The sequence below is a fragment of the Mytilus trossulus genome, chromosome 5, assembly GCF_036588685.1.
Source record: "Mytilus trossulus isolate FHL-02 chromosome 5, PNRI_Mtr1.1.1.hap1, whole genome shotgun sequence".
NCBI classification, from domain to species: domain Eukaryota; kingdom Metazoa; phylum Mollusca; class Bivalvia; order Mytilida; family Mytilidae; genus Mytilus; species Mytilus trossulus.
In genome coordinates this window covers 14,173,765-14,201,619 of record NC_086377.1, presented here as the reverse complement: position 1 = coordinate 14,201,619, position 27,855 = coordinate 14,173,765, and the positions used below count along the sequence as shown (strand labels likewise).

At 31.6% G+C, this 27,855-nt stretch overlaps 1 protein-coding gene across 1 annotated transcript; it reads left to right on the top strand.

Moving 5' to 3' along the window:
* Positions 1 to 27,745, top strand: LOC134718557 (uncharacterized). Its single transcript, XM_063581160.1, has 5 exons — positions 1 to 44; positions 3,019 to 3,077; positions 24,296 to 24,499; positions 25,590 to 25,729; positions 27,165 to 27,745. Exons 2-5 carry the CDS (start codon positions 3,023 to 3,025, stop codon positions 27,741 to 27,743), a joined length of 978 nt encoding a protein of 325 aa, XP_063437230.1. The 5' UTR covers positions 1 to 44; positions 3,019 to 3,022; the 3' UTR covers positions 27,744 to 27,745.
* The last annotated feature ends 110 nt before the right edge of the window (positions 27,746 to 27,855 follow it).

The window sequence follows — 27,855 nt, the reverse complement described above, 5'->3', positions numbered from 1 at the left end:
CTATAAGATTAAAGTATTGTAGTAAACAGCAGTTTAACGAGAAGGTAAATGTACCTTTATATTTTCTATTTATGAGTTTGACTGTCCCTCTTGTATCTTTCGTCTCTCTTTGACAAGGTTTGTTTATAAATACGTTATCACTTGGTTTTTGACTACATTTATAACTATTTTAGCATACACAGCTTATAAAATTTCATAGTGTCTTATTACTTTTAACATATTTATTTATATAGTGGATTGTTAAACAAGTTTTGCTTCGATATTCGTTCCTTTTCACCTTGCGGATGCGAGTGCTGCCTTGTAGCTGCATTAGGCTGCTCTTTTTCAAGATCTACAAGGGTGTCTTTAACGTGAAAGATATAGAACTCTCTTAAAACGGGTCAGCCATTTATCGCACCCCGTCTGTCGGACTATAATTGTTTCCTCCCAAGATCATACTCGCAAATGGTGTCAAGGTAGAGCCGAACCTTCAGCCCCTGAAATTTTCATCCCTTAATGGAAATCGAACCAGGAACCTTTGTGTTGGTAGTCCGATGCACTAACCACTACACTACGGCTCTCACTTAAAGTCTCACAATTGTTTTATTATGATGTACTATAACACTACTGTCTCAGGTAAGGGTGAAGGTTGGCGCTTGTTAAACCGTTTAAACTCTCTGCATGTCATGCACCATTCATAAGTCAGGAGCCTGTTTTTCATTGGTTATCATTTTGATGGTGTGTTTCTTGCTTTTTTATATAGGTTATACCACTGATTTTGCTGTTTGAATTAGTTTTTACTAGTAATTTTTTGGCCTTTTATGGCTTACTGTTTTGGTGTGAGCAAAGGCTCCGTGTTGAAGGCCGTACTTTGAACTATAATTGTCCACTTTGTATACATTGTGACTAAGATGGAGAGTGGTCTCATTGGCACTTATTCAATGTCTTCTTGTTAAAAAAACATTAAAAAGCGATATTGGTTTTACTTAGACTTATAGGATGTTTAATGTGACACATTCTTCGTTAAATACGGTCAAGTAAGCGAATTACTTACTGTGTGTGTCCGAAGATGCCTAAAAACTAGGACACCATAGGGCATTCAAAAATGTAAAAAAAACACGGTTTATATAGTAAGCTAAATGTATAAATGACCATGATATAAGACAATTCGAAAGAGAAAACCAATGGTTGATTTATAATAAAACAATTTCTAAAAGATATGACTGATATAAACAAGACAACCACAAATTAATAGAAAGAACACCAATAATTTATGGTGCTTTCTGATAAATTCCTCAGTTTGAATAAGGCACAGCATTTTTGTTTAAAGTTCGAATAAAGTGACAATCATTGCATGTCACATCAATACTTTATAAGGGTTAACTATTTAGCAGTGGTGTCTTGTCATGGCTTTGTTTTGACTTGTTTCTTTGCTTTTTAGCCTTGAATGTTTGTCCCTTATATTTTATTAACTGTGCATATATCGCAGATCAAATTTATTCGTTCATAGTGTATCAATATACGTTTTTTATTGAGTTAAGCCTGTCAATTGATATTTTACCGTGTGTTTTTCTATGTAGTGATGTTATGCTTCTGTTTCAGAAAAAAAGGAGAAGGTTTGGATCCATTAAAACGTTTAATCCCGCTGCAAATGTTTGCACTTGTCTTAAGTCAGGAATCTGATGTACAGTAGTTGTCGTTTGTTAATGTAATTTATACGTGTTTCTCGTTTCTCGTTTTTTTTATACAGATTAGACCGTTTTTCTGTTTGAATAGTTTTACGCTAGTAATGTTTGGGTCCTTTATAGCTTTTTGTTCGGTGTGAGCAAAGGCTCCGTGTTGAAGGCCGTACATTGACCTATAATGGTTTAAATTGTTATTTGGATAGAGAGTTGTCTCATTGGCACTCACACCACATCTTCCTATATCTATTCATGGTGTTTTGTACTGCAAAATTCAATTTACCTTTAAAGCCTAACAAGAAATTCAGATGTACCAAAGTACTCCAGATCCGACAAACATGCTCTTTTTAAAATTTCCTGTTTTTATCCCGATTAGTCGAATAAAAAGTACGTACAAAAAAGAAATTGCATTCAGCGCTGGAACAACATAGAACTGTAATCATTATCATTATTAAATAAATAAGATAAAACACAACAAAATTACAAAACCAACTTCCATGCCGACCAACATACCATAACCAGGGTCTTGACCTCGGACGATATGTCACATACACAGCTACTTTTGCATCGGTACTATTTCTGTACTAAAAATGTGTATCACTTGAAATTTACTTGTAATATTTAGTACTATTTCTGTACTGTAAAATTATTACAATATGTATGTACTTGTATTTTACAGTACTTTATTTGTACTAAATATTTTGGTACAGAAATAATACAATATTCCATGTTTGAAAATCATAATTTTAAGAGATTTGAAATAGAAAAACATTCAAAATGCTGAAAATGTAATGGTAGTAACAAATCAAGCACTGTAAAATACAGGTACCTAAATATTACAAAAATTTTAAAGTAACAAAATAGTACTGAATATTAAAAGTAGATTTCCAGTACTACATACTTTTAGTACAGGAATAGTACCTATGCAAAAGTAGCTGTGTATCAACGCGACCTACATACCAAAATCAGGGCTTTGACCTCGGACGATATTTCACATATCTGCGTGACTGTGATGTGAACTGCCACACATAGCGCAGGCATATGATCTTTTGTCATGCTCAGAATAAACTTGTACATAATTTTAGTTTGGGAGAATATTTTTAGAAATACTTATCTAAAGCACTGAAACCGGTGTCATATATGTTATACGAATAGGCACCGATTATATGTAGGCTAAACGTGAATCAAAGGATAAGGGAATACCGAATCAATGCGGTCAATTGAACTTGTTACGGACTAACGAACGTACAATGTAACCTAGGTTACCAAACGACCTTGCACAATGAGTCATCACCATTTATGCATAATCTATATAAGTATTGCAGTCATGTTCATGATCATAATGTTGACGTTTCAGGAGAATGTGTGCACTTGTCAATCTTATCTTCGTTATATCTGTCCATTTTGTCATACAAGGTAAGATATAACTATATTTTACCCATAACATGTTCTTGGATTAATTTGCACTTCTCATAAGTGCAAATTGGAACCACACTTTTTTTTGTCGTAGAGTCATCAAATTTGGCAATAATGTACCTCTGGGGATAAATAACACAATACAAAAAATAATTTGGTGTGGCTCGCCCGGTTCGGCAACTGGAGTGAAAATAGTGACAAAATCCTGTAGGATATTTTTTTCTCCCATAGGATTTTAAAAAATCCTACCGGATTTTGAGAAATCCTATAGGATAAAGTCATAATCCCATAGGATATTTTTTATATCCTACAGGATATTTAAATCCTAAGGGATTTGTAATCCCTTAGGAGAATAAAAATATCCTATGGGATATATTTTCTCCCTTAGGATTAAAAAAGTCCCTTAGGAAAAATAAAAGCATTTCCTATAGGATATTTTTTATCCTACAGGATATTAGTCTAATAAAATAATCCCATGGGATTAAAAATATCCGATAGGATTAAGTAATATCCTAAGGGTTTTCATTACAGAAAAAATATCCTGTGGGATAAAAAAGAATCCTAAGGGTAATAAATAAATCCTAAGGGAGATTAAAAATCCTAAGGGAGATTAAAAATCCTAAGGGAGATTAAAAATCCTATGGGAGATCAAAGCAACTCATAAGAGAGAAAAAAATCCTATGGGAGAAAGAAATATCCTATAGGAGAAATAAGTATCCTATAGGAGAATTAAATATCTTATTAGGGAAAAATCTATTTGTGAACAAAATCAAAGAACAAAGAATAGTTCTATATGTTTTTGTAGTAGGTAAGGATATTATTTTATTGGAGCAGACCAAATATTCCCAGATATTACTGTTTAAGAATTATTATTTGTCTACCAATAATACAAATTACCGATAAGTGTACTTCAAACATGGAGCTTGCATTGAGTTACTGCTACTGGTCCGTTTGTTATTTTGTGTTTATTATTGCCATTTGCGTAGTTTCTTCTGTTACCTATTTCTACATCTGACTCTGACTTCTTTTAAATCGAGTTTTCTCTTGTTTAATGCATTGTGGTTGTTTATTCCTCATTTGCTAAAGGAAAAGGGGCCGGTTGAAATATCAAAAGTCATGAGTATACATTCATCGCCTGACTCAAAGCAGAAACCTTTATCCTTTGGTAATCTCATGTGCTTTTTTTCAATTTAAGTTCAAAAGTGCATTTTAGTGTTTAGTGTAGCAACCATTTCACTGAACTATTATACATTATTGTTTAATGACCAAAAGAGGCCCGCCTCTATGTGCGGAATTTTCTTTCTGCATAGAGGACTCATCATTTTGAACTCATCAGGGTTCCTGTACTCAACCGACTTGTTAGGTACTGAGACATGACTGTGACACCATCTGAATAAAAACTGTGAATAAAATCAGAAGCAATTTTAAAACAACACATGGTGTTGGGGCTAAGAATACCACCAGCTTTTCATTGAAAGTAATGACAAGACAGAAACATGTGTCCAACGGGTATATCCAATACACTACAATTACTTAAACAACTTTGAGAAATCGTACATAAGTGTTTTTGATTTCTATTGAGTATAGCTTTCTTTCCGTGGAGATATTTTTATTGTGGAGATGCCTGAATAGATTTGCCAGAAACCATACTTCTTCGATTGTGTTCTCAATATGCATGTAGTATTTGCAACTGAACATTTACATCAACTTTCAACAATAAATTCTTCAACAAAATTTGACAATAACTGAAATTTTATGGAACTAAAAACTAGATGTAACTAAAGACAGTATTGTTCACCTAGGTCTTTGTGCATCCCTGACAACAGACACATCAACATGAAAGGCAAGAATATCATTCGTAACTAAAACTTTAAAAAAAAAATATTATTGCTGATAATTTCAGAGATTTAAAGGACAAATCATTGTGCTTTAATTTGTTTTATTATACTTCATGTCAAAATGCCAGATTTTGATTGGCTAAAACGAGGGTGTCAATTTACTCTATTACCCTTCATGGAGACGCTTGATCAAGTGTGCGCTTTATTAAATACGACTCTATCCTATGCCAAATACTCTATCAACCTTCACAGAGACGCTTGATCAAGTGCGCGCTTTATTCAATACGACACTATCCTATGGCAAATACTCTATTACCCTTCACGGAGACGTTTGATCAAATGTGCGCTTTATAAATACGGATTGTTATGTACAAGATGTCACAGTTTATTACTTTATATTTTAAAAAATCGACAGTAATAACAGAAAATTCAGTATAATAAATTAAATAACACATAGCTGAGAGGGTGATAGAGCAGATTGGAACCCCTGGAAAAAGCATTGTCAACCTTGGCTTCGCCGCGGTTGACAATGTTTTCTCGGGGTACCAATCTGCTCTATCACCCTCTCAGCTATATGTTATTTATATATTATTTCTCTTCCTATAAATATTTTCGTGTGCAGGGCTTTGATGGGCGCCAAATCTTAAATTAGAATATGGTCAGCTTGTTAAAATGTTTATTCATGTATTAAAAAGTTTTATCAAGAAAATGTAATAGAAATGTCGACAATAACAAACTGAAATATTCTATGCTGAAAATAGATATAAATATAATTAGTGGTATGAGTGCTAATACTACAGTTGATTTGGCAATGGAGAAAAAATGTTCCTATCCATCAACAATTTTAAAACTTTACACACTCTGTGTTCTCTTTGATTTTTTTTTTTTTATAACAACCTATCTCAATTTCCAAGTTGTGGTCCCTTACGCGGAATTTTGTTGAAATTTGAAAACTATTAAAAATTTAATAGGTCAAAGAATAGCCTTCAACATTTGAGGCTTTTTATAGCCAAGGCTCCGTTAAGTTGAAACATATTTTATTTAAAAATTGAATAGGTCAAAGAACAGCCTTCAACACGGATCCTTGGAAATTAGAAAATTTGCAATTAGAGGCCGCAAGAATAGTAACAGGTCTACTAATATTTACAAAATATGAAACTTTATATTCTGAGGTTGCCTGGGAATCTCTTTTTGAAAGAATAAGGATGTAGTCGTAATTGCGTGTCGATATCTTGTCAATCGTACTGTTGTTTTATCCGACTAACTAACTTTATACGGAAATTTTTTGCATTTTTTTAAATTACCATGGTCTGTTGTTTTTAAACTGTTAATATTGGAATTAGGTAGCAATACACAGTCCCTGTGGAATTTTTAAATATGAAAGTTTTTGTACAATAAAATTGATTTTTAGATAATTAAAGAAAAATATAGCCTTCTTAGTGGGTTTATATGAACATTTAGATTGATTTTAACATGTTTTATAGGCCATTTCTATGATTGACAGTCCGTATTTTCCTATCCGTACCGTTCATAGGTCCATAAATTATTGCAGTGTTTATCAACAAAGATTTTGCGCTCGATCTTTTTAATTCAAATTTATGGAAAAACGAGCAGGAAGGCATATGCTTTTTTTTGGACCACTTGATAGATATAAACCTATGGATTCAGGAAAGGTATCACTGTAATTCATTGAAATTTTCCTTTAGACCAAATTTTGGAGACTTTTGTGACATGTTCACCCCCCTTTTTTGCTATATTTTGTATCTAAGAAATGCAGATTGTTGCCATGGTTACACCCAAAAGGGATTATATTTCACCCTTATGACCATTAGAAATCAAATCTATGGAAGATTTTCTTTCTACAATTATATACATGCATAACACTCATATAAAGCCTTTTTTGTTAGACAGGAGGGGAAAGAGGGTGTTTAAAAATTATGAGTGTCAATTTTAAGTTTTTTTCCTAACTGTGTATTGCTACCTTAAGTAAAAAGTCAAAGTTGAAATCATGAATAAGTGTTCCGTGAAAATTGTTTTCGAAAATCTAATTTGTTCATAATTCTTTAAAGTAATAAACTTATTTCAAATAAATTCTGATCTTCCCTCATCTGATCACCAGCATGCCTAAAGTTATTACTTCCAAAGGTATTGTAAGGGGTGTGAGGTGACACGTCCAGGTATTCAAGCGATTTCCTGTCGGACTTGTAAGTTCATGCATCGTTTCACTTCTGCAGGTAATGATCAGTGTACACGGCCGATAACTTATAACTTTCCATTTTGAAATATCAGATGTATAATATACAACACTGTCTTACTTGTCATAACTAAACTCATACGCTTGTTTATAAATAACATTTCTGGTGTAAAGAATATAATTCATAAAAATATAAATAATACCGAAAAAATAAGATTTGATGAAATTACAATCTATTTAAATATTTTTTCCAAGGTTTAATTTGGGAAAATGTAATATATACTCGATGTCAATAGTGAAGGACAGATTGGAACATACCAGAAAAGTGAAGGACAGATTGTAACATACCAGAAATATTGATTTAAAAAAATGTACGCACTTGTCGACGATTCGTTTATACGACTGGGTAGAAAGTTACGGAACTATAGCGCAATTTAAAATATATACATGTATACATTAAACATAGGAAAAAAACATATATTTTGAATAAATTGGGGTAAAAGTTTTGTAAATAGACTAGTCCACGTATGCCAACAGTATGTAATCATCGAATGTCGATCGACTATTGTATACCAAAAGAAGAAGACGAAGAAGAAGAAGAGAACCAATTTGATTTAGATACAGCAGGAACATGTTCCAAGGATACAGGACGATGTTTAACTTGCTTTGGTTCATTGAAATTGTGGACATAGTAAAATCACAGATTTATATTGACGTTATGCACGGTATTGGTGCCACTTAGCGTTACACGACGTTCCTTATAAAACAACGATTTTGACGTTGTTCCACGGAAAGTTTCAAACGTTGACCTTATATTTTACTCATGTGAAAATGCCGCTTAAAGAACAGAGAATTTCGATGTTGCTTCTTTATATGGTTTTATTTTTTTCAAGTTGGTGCAAATGCAAAATTCCATAGAATTAAAATAGTTTTTAATATTTGAAAAGAATTGTCTGCAACAGTAACACACAATAAAATAACAGTTTTATGTCTTGTAAAATGATTTAAATATATATTAAAGATGTGGTATGATTGCCAATGAGACCACCGAACACAAGAGACCAAATTGACACAACAATAAACAACTATAGGTCACTGTACGGCCTTCAACAATGAGCAATGTCCATACCGCATAGTCTGTTATACAAGGCCCCGAAATGACAATGTAAAACAATTCAGTCGAGAAAACTTTACTGCCTTATTCCTGTTACAATATGAACGAAAAAGTCTGTTTTGTATATATATTTTTTTTTTTATCTTCGAAATGTTTTAAAACTTTCAAATGTGAGGCTCTTATTTTATCAACACTTTAATTCTGGGACTATTATACTAACGTTAATATAATAGTCCAAGAATTTTATCTTTTATTTTTCTTAAACAGTGACTTATATATTGTAGGCAAATAATTAAGAAAATTCAGGTTATCAAGGAATTTTCACATTTTGTACATAAATCAGGCCGTTAGTTTTCTCGTTTGAATTGTTTTTACATTTGTCATTTCGGGGTTTTATAGATGACTATAAGGTTAGGGTTTTGCTCATTGTTGATTGCATATAGAAATAAGATTGTTATATATGTCACTGGACGAACATTAATTGTGAATATTTTGATGGGAAACAAGTGAGTATCAAAGTTCCAAATTAATTTCGGGATTTATTTTCTTTCTCGGTATTCAATAACAGAAAAAAAGAATAAATTGCGTGTCCACTAAATATGGGTATTCTTGTTAAATATCGTTAAAACGATGTGTGTCTAAGGTGAACGCCACAAGAACCGTGTAATACTAGTACGAGAGTATAGCATGTAAACATTCCTTCTTAATGATATGGTTGTTTTGGAAATCTTTTCATACAACTCATGTCAGCGCTAACATGTCCTTTAGTAGTTATTTTTTTCTCCCAAAAATCCAACTTCACTTTTCCGCATTATCGTGCATTACTTTTCCGAAATTAGTAGCGGCGTTTTTACGTTTCCGCAAATTGGTATTACCAGAGACATATAATATTATATGTCTCTTACCAGAGACATACAATATTATATGTCTCTGGTATTATAATATTATATGTCTCTTACCAGAGACATATAATATTATATGTCTCTGGTATTACTTTTCCAGAGAAAAAAAAATGACGATTCCGGGAGAAAAAAAAATTACGTTTCCGCAAATAAATATCTTACTTTTCCGGGAAAACAAATTAATTAAGGTTTACCTGTTGATTGAAATAATAAAAAATATATATTAATTAAGTTAAAGGTCATCATAACAAAGTCTACAGTAGTACATATACATTCACCGTTTACTAGTTTTGTATTTTGTTCAAGAAGGAATTCCATCTTTTCCTTTTCATATTTCTGAACGTTTTTTTTTAAGTTAGAGTTATCATCTTTATGCAAAATTGAATGATTTCGTAAACTAGTAGTATTACGTTTTCTGTGTCTCTTAGATTTTTTTAAGAATACATTCTCGCATGCTTAAACATGATAAAGAAAGCACGTCAACTGTTTGACTCGTGAAAATATTTTTCAACTTTTTAAAGCTTCGTCTGTGTGATCGAAATTGTCGAAAGATTCTGATGAAAATTTTAATAAAAAGTGATGCAAGTACAAGGGACCAGACGATATGATATAATTGGCACTAAGGAATGAATTATAGAAGTAAACTATTTCAAAATAAATAATTCAATATTTTATATTAATAATTAATAAGAATTACAAAATTAATATTTTATCGACACGTGCCACGTTCAATATTGATTACAATCTGTGTAATCGATTGAAATTCATGATCATTCAATCATGGACCGTTACTCACGCACGTGCATGCACAAACAGTTTGACTATGAATACGTTTTTGGCGACCGTTTTTTTCGTCATGTGTTTGGTATTTCAATTGGTTTAATAACTTTATAAAACAAATTATTGATATCAATAGGTCAATCGAAAAAAAAAATCCATTTATCATAAAAAGCTTCACAAGTTCCAAGAAATGGTTTGACACGAAATAAATATATGTAATAATACTATCTGCTTTTAAGCTATTCTATAATATATATATATATATATATATTAATATAGTATTAATGTATGCATTTTTTTCATATTGGCCCTGTAACATGCCCGAGGTGTTAATAATGGCCAAGGATGGTTGTAATGGCCCTGAGGCAACGCCGAGGGCCATTACAACTGTTCGAGGCCATTATTAATATCAAGGGCATGTTACAGGGCCACTATGAAAAAGTCCATATATTGATACTTTTATTAACCATCTATAAAGGCAAATTCATTCAAGAACAGTCTTCGAGTCTCGGATCCAAAATAATACAGCTATCCACAAACCGATACGTCTAAACACCGCTTAGGACCTCCTGAGTGCACTCAGGACATACAAAGTGCACTCAGGACATGAAATCTATGTTTAAGTGGGTGGTGAAGGTATGCATTCGATAGATAATTTAATTCTTCATTTTATAGTTTTGGTTTCGATAAAATCAATTTTATATTTAAGAAGTTATTTGAGTTTTCATCGGCACGCGCCGTTTTTGTGAAATATGTCAGGCATGACCGATGATTATATTGAATACCAATTATCATGTTGATTAGGTCGTTTGATCTTTAATAATTAAAAGTGATTAGTGATGGATCTAACCTCATACATGTAAGCTTGGCACACAAACAAAACCAAGATGTCTTTTGAAAAATATAGAACAAAGAAGATATATTGTTTTGGAAAAAAATGTTAAATAAACTTTTAGTTTTGTTTGTAATAATTGAAGCCAGTTGAGAAATATGAGAAATCTACATAAAGTTGGGAAATTTTCATTCAAATCAAATTCTGACTACAATTATTTAGCAGATAATTTGAGCTCGAAATATTCTTCCTTTGCCAACTACTTCAACTCTCATCTCCGAGACCGTCTAGAAGATTATGTCCGTCAGCCGAAAGTGCAGCTTAAACATGACCGTTTATGGACAAACAACAATTGCGAGTCCATGAATCATGTATTTAAGAAAGCCGTTGAGTGGAAACCACAACCAATTCCAGACCTTGCAACCAAACTGATGGACATTGTACGTGTACAACTAATCGATTTGAAGCGTTCCCTATATGGAATGGGAAATTATGAACTTTTCGGTCCGTACAGAAGACATGTCGTATCGTACCAATGTTGGTTTTCGAAAACACAAGAACAGCGAGAAAGACTATTTCGGAGACTGTTGATCGACACAAAATCCATCCAAACCACGACTAGGTCTTCGTGCTCAGATTTTGAAGTGCCAAAACCCCAGAAGCTTGCTCGTAAGCCTTACCAAAGGAAAAGACCTAGGACAGCACGCACACAGCCAAGATATTAGACTTATTTTAAAATTGTAAATATTGTCATTGTAAATATTGTACATACATGTAATTGTCTTCTCTATAACTATGTGTATTGTTTATTGAGAATAAAATTTGATATTAAGTAAACATTGTTTTTGTTTATTAAGTTGATATGTAGAGCGAGATAAAGAAAAATAGAACTTGTTACAGACTTTTTTATTTTCTTTATTCATAAACTGCAGAATACAAAATATAAATTTAGCCGACAAAATGAAAAATAAACTGAAAAAGAACATCGAATGGGTTATCTTATTTTTTTCCATAAACATACAATTCAATATATTCACAACTCATTAATTTAAATTTAACTACAGTAAACAATCTCAACTATTTTAAACGCAACATTGTACAAACAACACAATTCATAAACATCGATAAAGATAATCCAATTAATTTTGTTGATTGGATAATTCACGGCTCAGTAGTTGTGTAATCAGTGACACGTGCCCTCATTATTTTACAAAAATTAACATATCTATTTAAGTTCGATTCCAAATTCTACCAAAATTTAATTCTTATATAAGCAGCAAGTAACGAATATATACATACATCCTGTGTGCAAATGCGATGACTATAAAGGGTCCTGAGTGCACTTTGTATGTCCTGAGTGCACTCAGGAGGTCCTGGGCGGTGTTTAGACGTACCCTCCACAAACTACAGGACCAATACAGAAAAGCCCAATTCATAACATTTTTATTAAATGATTTTAATTCTTCGATTAAACAAAGAGTAAGAAACTTACGGTGAAGAAGATACAGGAATTTCATAGCTGAACTTCAAATTGTCTTTTCGTATTCAATTTCGCATGGAATTTTAGTCAACATTGTGACTGTCCGATGTAATTTCTGATTTCTCATCCAAGTACTTAATTTTATGCTATTAAAATTCATTTCATCTAGCAAATAAAAAGTAGCTGGGAAGAATAAATCAGACAGTTTAACTATTCTAAAGTCTGCATTCTGAGGAATGAACAACGGGAATGAAACAGTGATAATAATCGAAAAAGGCTGTGAAATATTTTCGTTTCAAGTCGTTACAAATAAATTTCAATGAACATCATTTAAACTTTTTTACGATATTAACTTTAAACTGAGACTACTATAACACATAGTAGTCTCAGCTTTAAAAAAGAATTAAAAAAATGTCACACTTTTTTAAAGAAATAAACGACATTTTGATTTAATCGATGTCCCGTTTGGAACTTTCATCTGTTCATAATGCATGACTGTGATTTCGTAATGCATGGCTGAGATTTCGTAATGACTGGCTGAAGCAATTTCTCCGTTCATAATGACCAGATGTCGAAATTTTCCTTTATAAAGCATGGGCATTTCTATACATATTGTAGTAAGTTGGTTAATAATATATTATAACGTTACTTAAAACTGCGGAAAAACCCTGAACCATTTGTCGATAAAAAACGGACGAACGAAATTGTAAAAAATATATATTATCTTTAAAATTTATTAGTATATTTATTCTAGTTTATTAATCAAAGGTTGTGCCTTACTAGTTTATAATGTCGTGGACTGTGATGTATGCTGCCACATTCGAGACGTATTTTCTAACGGTTCATTAAAAAAGAGGGTCAGGATGGGGTCGATGAATAGAGAATAATGGGTTAAAAGTGCCGAATAAAGGAAAATAAATAATGACTACAGAAACATAGAGAAAAAATAAGGAAAAGAGAATGACGAAGTGCTTATATATAAAGAAAACAGAAAAAGACTGATCAATTATAGAATCAGAGACATATATACACATGTCTCTGATAGAATTAAGGACCCCCGTACAGGTCCTCATAAAATTGACTCATCTTATTTTCACACCTAGCAGTTTCTTGGTATATACACATAGTGGTCAGCGTACATCTTCAATGTTCAATTAGGTGTGAAATTTTAATCTGGTAATTGAGATTAAATATAAAAGATGAATATAATGATTATTTCATTATAGTGTCGCACATTGGTCTTACAGTTAAAACAAAGATCGATAGCCAGCCTTCATAAAATTATGAGACACTAAATTTACAATAAAATTAATTAAAATATATACAATTATGAATTAGTTACAACACACATCTTTATCAATGAAATCCAGGATTTTTTTAGTAAATCTTTGATGAAATTAAAATAATATCCACATTTAATATAAGCAGAGACATATATAATACATATGTATTATATGTCTCTGATATAAGTAACAAAATTTACGAATAAAATCTTTATTAAAATGCTAATATTCTGATGATAGATATTATAATAAAATTATCTTTGCAAAAGAAAATAAAGGTATATAAACTTGGGATTTTATTTGAAACACATCACAGTAACCTTTATGTAAGAAACAAATATGCACAAAGAAAGACAAAAATAATACTGAAGATATATTGTTTGTAAATCATAATTTCATGAACACTTTTTTCTTCTAATAAAAAAACTATTTATTGTACGAGCTTAAAACTTTTGTATGTATTTACAGTTCATATGAGCACTGCGTCTTTTCTCTGTGTTCATTCCGTCAAAGTTAATATGTTCACGTGATGTTTGAAAAAGTTCATATCGGAAGTCTGTATATAAACGGGACAGACCATTAAAACATGTTTTTTGTTTTCCACACAGTTCGAACTAAAAAATTTACAAAGTCTATCATTAAATGGTATCTGCGGTATGGAATATCGTTCCGTCTTAACGGCTAGCGAAATTATGATTTCGCAGATAAAAATATGAAGATGTTAAATAAAAATATTTAAACCTTTCTCACAGACTTTTTCCCAACGTGTACAATTGGATTACATTTTTGTGACTTTCGTCCTACTAATAAAAACATGTGCGACTTTTAAATTCCCTCAGCATACATGTAAATCATGTGATTCGTAGAAATACTGCAAAGGACCTCCATAGTTCACTAAGAACAAAAATGTGCACTAAGGACCTGATGGAATGATACTATCACAACGGATATGGCATCCGGAAAAAGACTTTGTAAAAAATCATAAATCAAATTTTATAATTATGTCATTTTTAGGGTGCGTCGATCTAAACACTGCTAAGGAGTCCTTAGTGCACTAAGGACTTGTAACATGCCACTAAGGACTAGATGGGGTGCTGTTACATGCAATTTCTTTTCATATTATGGTAGAGAATGATATTTAATGCATAAATTTCAATTTTTGTAGAAAAATAATCATAGATGAAGATATTCAACATTATTTAGACACGTGCCCGTATTTCTTTGATGTGCCGAAAGTCAATGAACCGTTTGACACGTGTCATATTACATAACTGATTACACGGGAATCATAGTATTTGTTGTGTTTAATGGACAACATTGGTAAAAAAAAGAATTGTTGTTGAAATACTTATAATGTGTTTTTTTCAGAATGAAGAAGTATTTTTTTCTCAAGTGTATTGAAGGTTTTTTAATTTGATGTTCATATATTAATAAATGACAGAATACGGGCGACGACGGACATGCGTTCGAACAGGTTTGGAGCCGAAACACATTATTTTGTTTCTTGTGGTGCACTTTTCAAAATTTATCTTCTTTTATGGAGACGTTAAGCAATGTATTACTGGACAACACGTAATCAATAAGATAATAAACTTTTTACTACATGCAACCACCCTTGTGCGTTTGCTATGGTACTTTTTCAAAATGTTATCCTTTTTTAATTTACATATGAAGACGTTTGAGCAATGTATTTGGGGACCAAAAAAATCCATCTGATAAAAAATATTTACTACATGTAACCAAACTTATTTAATGCAAGCTACAAGAAAACAGACGGATTTAGACAGAAATCATGTTTTTGTGCGTATGCTATGATTCATTTTTAAATTTTATTATCATATGAAGAACACGTTTGAGCAATATATTTCTGGACAAAAACGAGTTCAATACGATAATAAATTTTTGCAACCAATATAAAAAATGATGTGGTAGGGTTGGTGATGAGACAACTATTCACAAGAGACAAAATGACACAGAAATTAATAACTTTAAGTTACCCATACGGCCTTCAACAGTGAGTAATTTTTACAAAGCACTCTCAACATTATATCTTTAACTTTAAATTAACAAATGCAGGAAATTATTCGTAAATAATATACTAAACACTGTGGAACATTTTGAAAAACATTTCTCTTTCATATATTAGAAATAAAACCTAATCTGACTAAAATTCGTTAGATGATTATTTTAAACTTCTTTTACTTTTAGAAGAAAAACAAGACAAATGTCAAACAATTTCAAATTAATAAGTACCGCCTTTGTAAACTGATATCAAACTGGTTGAAAACTAGTGGTTTTGATAAATCACAAGGACGCCACATGATTTTTTATCAATTCAATCGTTTTTCGTACTAGTACAATGTACAACAAATGTTATGGTTTATTTTGAATTGGGTAGATATCCTTTGATATATCTTAGAATGTACAACATAGTGAAGTACTGGTTCAAATTATTATCCACAAGCAATTGTATTCTTAAAAACTGCTACAGGGAACAACTGTATAATTTCTGTAATATTAGAAGCAGTTGGATTTATCAACTACAACAATTATTATTTAACTTGGGTTTAAATGAGATCTGGTATAACCAAGACAATTTGATTATTGATACAAATTTATTATTATTTGTAAAAACAAGGATATATGATCAAGCAAAACAGACTTTGAATGATCAACTGAACGTTTCATCTAAGTGTTATTTATATAAATATATTGTCAATAATGTATGTTTACAGAATTATCTAACTAAACATATGAATTTTAGAGTGTATTTAACCTGGGAACAGTATATCTAACTATATATGTTCCTGATTTAACTCGCCTTAGATTGTCATCTCATAATTTGTTTGTTGAAGTAGGCCGTTATCATGGATTAAATAGGTTAGATAGAAAGTGTACTCTTTGTAATTTGAATATCACTGAAGATGAATTCCATTTTGTTTTACAATGTGAAAGCTATAGAGACTTAAGGAGACAGTTTATTAAACATTATTATTATAGACGTCCATCGTCGTTCAAATTAGTTCAACTTCTCAGCACTGAAAATGTAAAAGATTTGCGTAATTTGTGTAAATTCTTGTTTAATGCACATAATCATAGGACCAAACTGTTATTGGTCAATACTTGATATTTATTTGCTTCTCTGATGTATTATGTTATGTTGTGTTATAGAAATGTATTTGTATTTATTGCACTGATAAGCATAATGTGCTTAAAGTAATAAAGAATTGAATTAGTACGTAAAAAGCAGTAATAGAAAGTGGACAAATAAAAATCATGATTTATTTTTTTTTTCGGAATTTACTCATGTTTTAGTGAAGCCACTCGTAACGCATCTTTGTCGGAATTAAAATAAAAACAAAAAAGTTATCAATATATATATTCATTTTCTCTTCATGTCTCTTACATAAATATTTTACCAAGCTGACCACACTCTTACTTATTAGTTGGCGCACATCAACATTAAAACCTATGGCAAATAACTATGTGGGGAAATAAATGAAACAAAAGCAAAATTATTTGTCCTTTTAATCATTTTAACTTTTAGATAAGAACAACACATTTTATTTTGATAATCAAGTATTAATCTTTTCGATACAATTGTCAATTTCTTAAATTAAAGAATATATGATTGTTTAATCAGTTGTTATATTATTTGGCACGTGTCAATCGGTTCATTGGTTTTCGGTATATCAAAGAAAAATGGGCACGTGCCTAGAAAATGTTGAATATCTTTTTTATTTATGATTATTTTTCTATAAAATTTGAAATTTATGCATTAAATATCAATCTTTAACAGAATATGCAAAAATAACACATATAACAGTAGTCCTTCTAGTCCTTAGTGGCATTGTATAGTCCTTAGTGCACTAAGGAGTCCTTAGCAGTATTTAGAAGTACCGCATTTTTAGTTAGAAAGTTATCAAATATTTTCTCGACACGTGCTTCAATCAGTTGATTGACACCTTTAGTGTAATTAGTAGAAATTCATGTTCGCTCAACCCTGCCCCGTTTATAATCCGCTTGTATATATCGATTTGAACATGTATATGGTATTTCAAATTTTTCTCTTGGTTTTTTTTTCGTTTCTTTGTTTCTGCCGTGTTATTTTTTTTGTTAAGTAATTTTTTTTACTTCTAAGGTAATAGCGTCTTTTCAAATATTTTCAGTTTTTGGAAATGTTTATCCTTTTTTTTTAATTTTAAAAATACAAATAATTGAACACACTTCACGGAAAGTTGAGGTTTAATACTTGGTGCTTATCGTCCAGTGGCCTTTACTTCATTTATTTTTCTGATGTCAGAAACCATGCCTCACCGCAAGGTTTTTAAAAGGATAGAACACAGGCAAATGCAAAATGAGTGGCGGTGCATTACGTTTGCGCGCATTACCATTACATTTGCGCGCAAAAATCATTACGTTTGCGCGCAGCTTTCCATTACATTTGCGCGCATTTTTTTGGCAGGTAAACTCAGGTAAAATACAGGTAATAATACTTATTTATCTATTAATATGTTCAAATATTTATAAGTATCAGTACCCCTTCCGTTAGTCTTAGTATGTTGTCTCTTTGACACATTCCCCATTTCCATTCTTATAAGGCACATATTTTGAAAGTATTCAATCAGTATTTTTTTCGGGAAAATACAGGTAATTATGCTGATTTATCTATTAATTTGTTCAATTATTTACAAGTATCAGTACCCCTTCCTTTAGTATAAGTCTCATAAGACAGGGAAATAAGAGATAAAACCGCAGATTTTTTTTCGATTTTCAAACACAATTCAATTAGTCAAAGGTGTATGCAAAATTTTAAGAAAATTCGTGGCATAGCCCAATCATATATTGTAACTTGACCCTAAGCTATAACGGAGTTTTTACTTGCTTTTATAATTCAATATATTATATAACAGTATATAATTTGACTGATAAACAAACTATTTTTAAAATTAATAATTGATTAATATGAAAATACCAAAAAAAAGTATAGTTATTTATAACTTAATATAACTTTTATTTATATGTTTACCTGAGATTACCTGTAAAATAAATGCGCGCAAATGTAATCAAAAGCTGCGCGCAAACGTAAAATAGTTTAATCCCCAAATGCGCGCAAACGTAGTCCGCCCATGAGTGGAATAAACCTGATACAAAACATTGCAGTGTCAACTCTATATCTAAATTTGAGTAAGAATTGAAAACAAAAACCAATATCTATTGGTAGGAAATTAGATATAAATTTATCTTAACGCAATTGCGATGCTCCGCTTTATTCTAAAACTATGACATTTTTCCAGCTTATATTACAAATGACCTGGGGCCGGTTTCACGAAGCTATCCTAAGACATGTCATAAGATATATCTTAGGACATGTCTTATGATCCTCTTAGGACTATCCTAGGACATATCTCAGACCTCGTCTCGAAGCTGTCTTAGGATGATCTTAGCTAAGACATCCTAACCATGTCGCAAGTTCTTAAAATTTTCAAATATAAACATTGATTTACGGAAAATTCATGTAAATGTAGTTTGTCTTTACAATAAATTATACTAAATGTATTGTTTAATATTATGACATGATTAGCAAAATTAATATAAAAAATAAATGTTATTTATATAAAATTATCTATAAATACACCAATAATCATATGAAATTTTTAATACAAAATTAAGAAAAAAAGAATATGAAATGATGACATTTTTTTGGTACAAGTGAGTTGATTTCAAGTTCCACTGTATTGGTTATAAAACTTTTAAGGTTAAAGGATAAAATCATGCATTCTTGATATCAATACATCGATTTTTCATTGTTTACAAATCATGATAATCCGTCAATCTGTAAAGATTACGTTATAAACAGGAAAAGGAGAATAGATAATAAGATAATATTAAGATAAATAAGCAAAATTAATATAAAAAATTACTTCAATTTATATAAATGAACGTTTGACTATCCTAAGACCATCATAAGACACCTCTCCTGTTGTCCTAACTTTATGACCAACTTTAAGAGATGTCCTAATTTAGGACCACTTTGTGAAACCCACTTAGGACTAAGATATGTCGTAATACCATCCTAAGACATGTCTTAGTCCTAAGACAGCTTCGTGAAACTGGGCCCAGTTTTTGTAAATGTGTGTCAGATATTGTGGATCGGTACGTCTAAATAACAACACAGGACTTCCTGTACGAATAGGGACATAAAAAGTATACCCAAGGCAAGTTAAAGATATGCATCCGGCACTTTATTTATTTCAAAAAATATTCGTGTATTGAAAAATGTGTGTAAATTAATTAGAATTATCAAAATGGATGTATGTTCTCCAAGTTGATCCCCAATCTCTAATTCTTGTTGCTCGTTTTGTGCAAACTTGTCATGCGCAAAATCTGTATGTTATTATATGTAAAAATATCTTTCCTTGTACCATTAACTTGGTTTTATAAGAAATAAAGAATCTTGATAGAAAATTTAATTTTTGATCTTATACTTTTTGTTTTGATAAAATCAATTCAATATTTGAGAAGCTATTTACAAAAACGTTAAATACACTTTTCGTTTTGTTTCAACTTTATAATGAAACTCGTCCTCAATTTCACCTAATTTTACATAAAGTATATTATATAATAAATAAAACGTTCTCTTTAACTATTTTGCCATCTACCAATTTCAATAGACATTTTTTTAATTGTGTTCCAAGTTCTAAATCTACAAAAGAATAACTATTTTTGAACATTGAATACCAAAGAAAGCTTCGCAAGTTAAACTGTTTTTTTTGGCATAATTGTTTCTATTCCCCCTTTTCTGAAACTCCTGATAGAATAGAACATCACAAAACAGCTTACACATGCACATTTGTTTTAAAAAAAAAATTCGCCATTAAAACTCATCCTTGTCCCGTATGACATTTCCTGAAAGAGTGGAAATCTGAAATAATTATTTTATTAAGCTTATATCTTTATTGCGGTAGCCTATTATTGAAAAAGGGTATAATTTTAAATTTCATGAAGTAAGATTCATACCACCAGAGACATTCAATATACTAGTAAACAAAAGAAACGACACAAGGCAATACATTAATCATATTACATAAAATAAGATACAAAAGCTTTGCTCATTGTGGAAAGCCGTAAGGTGAACTACATGTATAGTTGTTAATTTATATGTCATTCGTCTCTTTGGCAATCATACCACATCTTCTTTTTTTATATAAATTTGCGTTCATCAGCTTCATGTGAACCTTGGTGGAAAGCATTTGTTTGAAGTTGTCTCATTCACAATCGAACCACATCTACTTTTTATTCTATCCAAAACCGGGAACTATATCTGCAATAGGCAGTGATTAAAAAGCAACAGCATAAAGCATCGTAGTGGCCATTTTAGCCTGTTAACTAATTTTCACGTTGGTAGGAATAGGGGGGGGCTTTACTTTTTCAGCAAGGTTAAGTCGAAAGCCGAGCTGATGAAGTCAAGAGTGGACAATATTTATGTGCTCAAGTCTATCCTTTGGGTTCGAAAAAAGGGAACAAGAGTAAATATTGATGAGACAACAACCCAACAACACAGACAATCAAGATATTGAAAGTTTTTTTTACAGTCATTTGGGTTTTTTTTTATAGAGAGATCCCTATACACCTTATCAAGCCAAAAAAAAACGTTCCATGTATAAATGAAGTAAGGAGCTAATTTCATACTATCGCCATTAAAAATATCACAAAAGGCACATACATATTTTGTGAAAAGTTTAACCTTACCATTTTTATAATATCAATTCGTGGAAATCAAACCAAGTACATGAAATAAAAATCAGTACAAGGAAAATACTTCTCTATTTATTAACGATTTAGTAGATACATAATGAACGTTGAATATGCCTTATATCCATACCTGCCCAGAGACAAATTCAAGTTCCAAATGTTATACTAAATATGAACCCTGTTCTAGACTGATAGTGTCGAGAAAGATTTTTAACGCGCTAGTTCACAAGGTAACACTCCGCATTAAGACATCATATAGCCACTCGAGCATACCAGTCTTTTTTTTACAGATATATCATGTAATGGAGGAGAGGTGTAATTAAATTATTAATTCCACTTGCTTAGCGGAGGAACAGCAATTTAAAATGTTGACATATTTGGATTGACCAGGCCGGGATTTGAACCCACGATTTCCCGCACTAAGTGCAAAAACATAACCAAGAGAAATCTGAAGCTGTCAGAAAAATATAGTATCATACCAAAAAAACTAAAGTGCAATAAATAATCCAATTTAAAAGAACTCTCCCTTTTATTTAAGCCATCAAAATGCATTTAACCAATTGATATTATTGAAAACTGTACTTGAAAAACGATGGTCGATTTAAGCATAGATTTCATGCACAGAAAACTTCTGCGCATTTGGTACTCTTGCACAATTAATTGAGGCAATTCTGTTTTTTATTCAATATATCCTCATTTTGCATTACCATTCCAAGTTCCATGTCCATTCTCTCAGTCGACCTTTTATATTTGCTATGAAAAGCCTACCTATTGTATGTATAATTAATGTGTTCTCGTTATGAACATACATGAAATATTTGCCACAGGACGTAAAACAAACAACATTTATTAATCAGACCCATTAATTATTAATATCATGAAAACCATATACGAAGGCAAGATTTGCAGAATCCTATAAAGTAATATTTCCATGTATCCGTTTCGATAATTATGGAAACTATAACGACCCTTTTCAGGGTTGCGTTCAATATCGTAGCAGCTACGTAGTGCGACGTATTTATGACTATTGAACGAGTATCTAGCTTAGCTGCTATTAATATCTATGTAGCAGGTAGGCTAGCCACCCGTTTAATAGTCATAAATCTACATAGCCCTATATAGCCGATAAGATATTGAACACAACCCAAGGTCGTGTTCAATATCGTAGCGGCTACGTAGATGGGTCGAGTTCAATATCGTAGCAGCTACGAAGTGCTACGTATATTTTGACTATTGAATGTGTAGCTATAGACTAGTTGTAACATAAATATTGATAGCAGCTACGTAGCCGCTACGATATTGAACCCAACCCTGGTATCAATATCTATTTAGCAGCTAGGCTAAATACAAAGGTTGAGTTCAATATCGTAGCAGCTACGTAGTTATCAATATCTATGTAGCAACAATTGTTAACGTTTGTAAAATACCAACAAAACTGACGAATCCATCTTAGATGACAAAACATATCAAAATTTAATCCTATGGGAGAAAAAATAATCCTATAGGACAAAGTTAATCCTAAGGGAAAACAAAATATCCTACAGGACAAAATTTATCCTAAGGGAGAGAAAAAAATCCGGTAGGAGAACAAAATATCCGATGGGAGAAAAAACATCCCACAGGACAAAATAAATCCCGTAGGAGAAAAGAATATCCTAAGGGACATTAGTTTCTGACAAAAAGTCTTTCATGAAAATCCTATAGGATAAAAAAAATCCTATCGGATTTAACACTTTTTTGTGAAATCCTACAGGATTTTAAATCCCATAGGATATTAATTTTATCCCATAGGAAATAAATTTTCCTATAGGATAAATAAATCCGATAGGATTTATATATCCCATAGGATATTTAAAATATCCTACGGGATTATGACTTTATCCTATAGGATTTCTCAAAATCCTGTAGGATTTTTAAAAATCCTATGGGAGAAACAAATATCCTACAGGATTTTGTCACTGTTTTCGCTCCAGTTGCCGAACCGGGCGAGCCATACCAAATTTATTTTTGTATTGTGTTATTTATCCCCAGAGGTACATTATTGCCAAATTTGATGATTCTACGACAAAAAAAAGTGTGGTTCCAATTTGCACTTATGAGAAGTGCAAATTAATCCAAGAACATGTTCCATGTTAAATGCTTTTTCCGGCAGAAGTACATTATAGTATTTCTTTTAAAAATTACAATTAAACAAAAGTAGAAAGAACAACAAAAAAACAAACGAACAAACAAACAAACAAACAATGAAAAGAAAATTGTATATTGTACATGTAAAATGAGTCTCTAAGGTTAAATTGGATTAAGAGGAGAAACATCAAAGAAATGATTAAAACGATTGCAAATTACGGAGTACGTTCCCTTAATTGTTAATTTCTAAAGCATTGCAACCAAACTATATCTTGAATTACTTGACACGAAAGGAAACGAATGTTATATTATACAATTTGAACATTAATTTAGGTCTACTTGATTGGCTTTTTGATTGTCAGATTTTCATCACTACCTGTTTCTTAGGCAGATTGGCTTTTTAAATAATAATAGCAATAATTATGATAATGATATTTCTCATAATAATGTATATCCTAATGAAATTGTTAATTTCTGTATTATTTGGTCTCGATCGCGAGTGGTTAGTTGTCCCATTGGCAGTCATACCACATCTTCTTTTTTATATACAGATGTCTACTAGTGTGGACACATAATTGGCCGTTTCAGAATCTAGAGCATCATGGGTAATTTCATTGTTCGTACCCCAAAGTGAAAACAACATTACGTCATTGGTTGAATTTCCATTGTTTATAACGTTTTAAACCAATCAAAACGCTTTGGTGAACGCTTTTGAAAATATTACCCAGGATGCATTAGATTCTGAAACGGCCAATTACCACAACAACAACAATGTATACATGTGGATGCTGCAGCTGTTAATACTGATAATGGTGACGTTTTTTTTCGCAAGCATGATAAAAAAATACATGTTTAAAGCTAATGTTTTCATATATTTACACGATTTTAAATTATTTTTTGCATTGTCTTTTAGCATGTGGAATAACAGATTTTTTTAGCTGGACTCATGCACAACATTCCGATTCTAACATCAAACAATATGTATTAGATAACTTCAATACAGATACGCATGCAGCTTTTGGATGGAAGTTGGACAGTGATACAGATTCATTAAAGCTTGCAGCTGATCCTGATCATCATTCATCCGGTTATGTTCTCCAGGTATTTTATCAACAAGGTAAGAAAAGTAGTCATACTGTTGTCCCAGGTAAGGTAGAGGGTTGTGATCCCTCTTTTATGTCTTACCCCGCCACATTATGTGTGTATGTGCCTGTCCTAAGTCAGGAGCCTGTACTTAAGAGGTTGTCGTTTGTTTATATGTTACATATTTGTTTTTCGCTCATTTTTTGTTACATAAATTAGGACGTTAAATTTCTCGTTTGAATTGTTTTACATTTTCATTTCGGGCCTTCTACAGCTGACTATGCGATATGGGCTTTGCTCATTGTTGAAGGCCGTACGGAGATCTATAGTTGTTAAATTCCGTGTCATGTTGGTCTCTTGTGGGTAGTTGTCTCATTTGCAATCATACCACATCTTCTTTTATATATATATATATATATGCACGAGAGTTAAGTCTACAAAGCAATATCAGACAAGTTATGCCAAAAAAAAAAGAGAAAGATTTATTGCGTAATTACTTGAAAATACGACAAAGTAATTTTATTGATGGTCTTTAGTTCAAAGCCAACGCGTCTAGCGTACAATTTTTTTATCCTGATATTTATGATGGGTTTATTTACTACCTCTGGGTCGATGCCACTTCTATGTTGACGTAAATTATGATTGATATGGTCATAATATTAAACTAACTATTACAAAACTTTGAATTTAAACAAAAATTAAGGATTTTCTATCATGGGAAAAGATTATCTGTATTTGGTAAAACCGTTAGAAATTTTAAATTGGGTGATAAGGTTCTTTTCAACCTTTATTTATTTGAGCGTTTAATAAACGTCTCATAGAAAAAATGATCAAAGGTATTTACTAACTGAATAATTAACGTCATGCATTGCTTGAATTTCCATTGTTTAGAATGTCGTTGGTAAAGTTTGTCAATTTAAGGCAGAATATTTTAGATTTTAAAACAGCATATTGCAATAAAGACTAACTCTGTTACATTTACTAGAGTATTCAAAGAAGTAATCAGAATTCAAGAAAACGTTGCATGTGATTTCTTTGGAACTGCTATTTAATCAGAAATAACAAATTTGAAAGATGGCGTCTTTTAGTAAGAAAATAAAATACTGCATTTGTTTTTACACTAGGAACCCGTACTAGCTACGACAGTCATGGTCATTCTTGTCCTGACAGTGGAAAGGCACCATGTAACAGGGGAGCACAGTTCTATGTGATGCCGCCAAGTCTTTATCATAAAGGACGGACCTTTGCAGCCCTTGAATATGAGGTCGGTAGAACTCTGCATTACTTGTACATATATACCGCCTTATTGTTCGCTAGCTTCAGCCTGGGTTACTAGTATTAAATAAATGTTTATTTACAGTGCTTTATATTTACAATATAAAGCAGTAAAACTAGTTTTATTATATTGCAGAGAAATGCTTGAAATAACTCTTTGTGTATAACAAAACGTTTAGGAATTATATGAACCTATTCTTTCTATCGTTTATATTTTTAAACATGTATTGCACAATCGGGAAATATTGTATGTTGTCTTTTGGTTTCATTTTTAAGGAATATAACTGTACATTGCTTTATTGTACATGCAATGTATATTATTTAATTAAGAATTGAATGCTTCTTTTTGTAAATTTATTGGGTGGTAAAAGCGTTGACCGAAGTACATTTTGTATGAAGCGCGGAAGCGCTTCATTCTAAAAATGTACGCACGGTCAACGCTTTTACAACCCTATAAAGTTTCAAAAAGAAGTATTCAATACTTATAATTACATTTTATTCAGCTAAAATCGTGAAAACACGATTTTTATCCATTTTTATTTAATTCACCTGTGCACTTTTTTGTGGGACCTCGTGTCATCATGCATGATAAATGTTATTGTCTGATGCAATTGTTTACGATATAACATGTTAGCCAATCAGAATAGCGTATTATAATGAAACTTACATCTAATGTAATTATTTCTATTTATGTTTAGCCTATAACTTAGGCTTAAATTTCACCAATAATTATTTAACTCTATGGATTATGAGGATATTGGCGTCAGCGTAAACACTTACTAATTATGTAATTAATTATTTACGCATTTAATAAATGGTTATAAATAGTACACTTCATTAAGCAATTCAATTAACATTATGTGCGAGCGAAAAAAAAGCTTGCCACAAAATGAAACTATTGCAAAACTTCCGGATTTTCAATATTATTCTAACAATTGCTTTCAACTATTGTTAAAAGTTATAATAAAACCGATAATTTTACAGTACGCATACATGTATGCAGAATGTGTTAATCTTTTTGCAAATTTTAGTACTAACCAAATGAAAGGAAAATATATTTTTAATTATGTAGAAAAATGACATCTTAACTGGTCATGATATAAATAACCTTCTAAATCCAACATTGGTTATAAAGGTACTGAACAACATTTATTGTCGGTAATACCATAATTTGCGTTTAACACTTTCTAACCATGCGGAGATTTATTTTCGCGATTTTCTAATTCGTAATGTTTTTATATAAGGGAAGATACTAGTTTTAAACATTCGAGATGATTTATGTTTATTTTTTTACTAGCAAAAGTTGTATTAATAAGTCGCCCGCAAAATGAGTCGGTTCACAGTATGCAAAAAGTCTTGTGATTGTTTGTCTGGCCTCTTTTCTTAACATGATTTTAATTGTATATTGTTCTATTATGTTTCAGGTGTTTTTCAAAAGTGGTTTTGATTTTGTAATTGGAGGGAAATTACCCGGACTATGGGGTGGCTCTAGAGAATCATGTAAGGGCTGTTCTGGCGAGGCACACGACTGTTTCTCAACAAGACTGATGTGGCGAGCTGATGGACACTATGAAGTCTATGCATACATTCCGTACAATCAGGATGGGGGCTTTCAACACTGGTGCGATCGTTATGAACACGATCATAAAAAAGTTATATGCCCAGCAAGTAAATGCGGAGTAGAAATCGGAAAGACGTCAACCGATAAATTTAAATTCATACCAGGCCAGTGGTATAGAATTCGACAAGAAGTGAACCTAGGACATCCCAATCAACATGGACGTGTCACACTATGGGTTAATGATATAATGGTCGTTAATATGAACCTGGTTCTTCGTCGGTCAAGCAGTGTTCATATTGATGGAATGTTCTTCTCTACCTTCTATGGCGGGAGTTCAATAGATTATAGTAAACATGGAGACACATATGCTTATTTCAAAAATTTCCGAATCACCGACGAGAAGAAGCCAATACATCATGGCGAATTCTTTGTAGGGAAATGATTTCTTTTTACAACAAAATAAAGAAAGTATATTATTGCAATTTTTAACAAGCCATTCTGTAAATGTTATTTTTCCTAAACTGGTATATCTTACCTCACTTTCGACTTATCAT

Bases quoted from the DNA above. Each gene is read 5' to 3' on its own strand.
- LOC134718557 (XM_063581160.1), top strand. From the start codon at position 3,023: ATGTGTGCACTTGTCAATCTTATCTTCGTTATATCTGTCCATTTTGTC. The intron at 24,500-25,589 runs GTAAGAAAAGTA...TTTTTACACTAG, and splicing joins CCAGGTATTTTATCAACAAG to GAACCCGTACTAGCTACGAC. The intron at 25,730-27,164 runs GTCGGTAGAACT...ATTATGTTTCAG, and splicing joins TTGCAGCCCTTGAATATGAG to GTGTTTTTCAAAAGTGGTTT.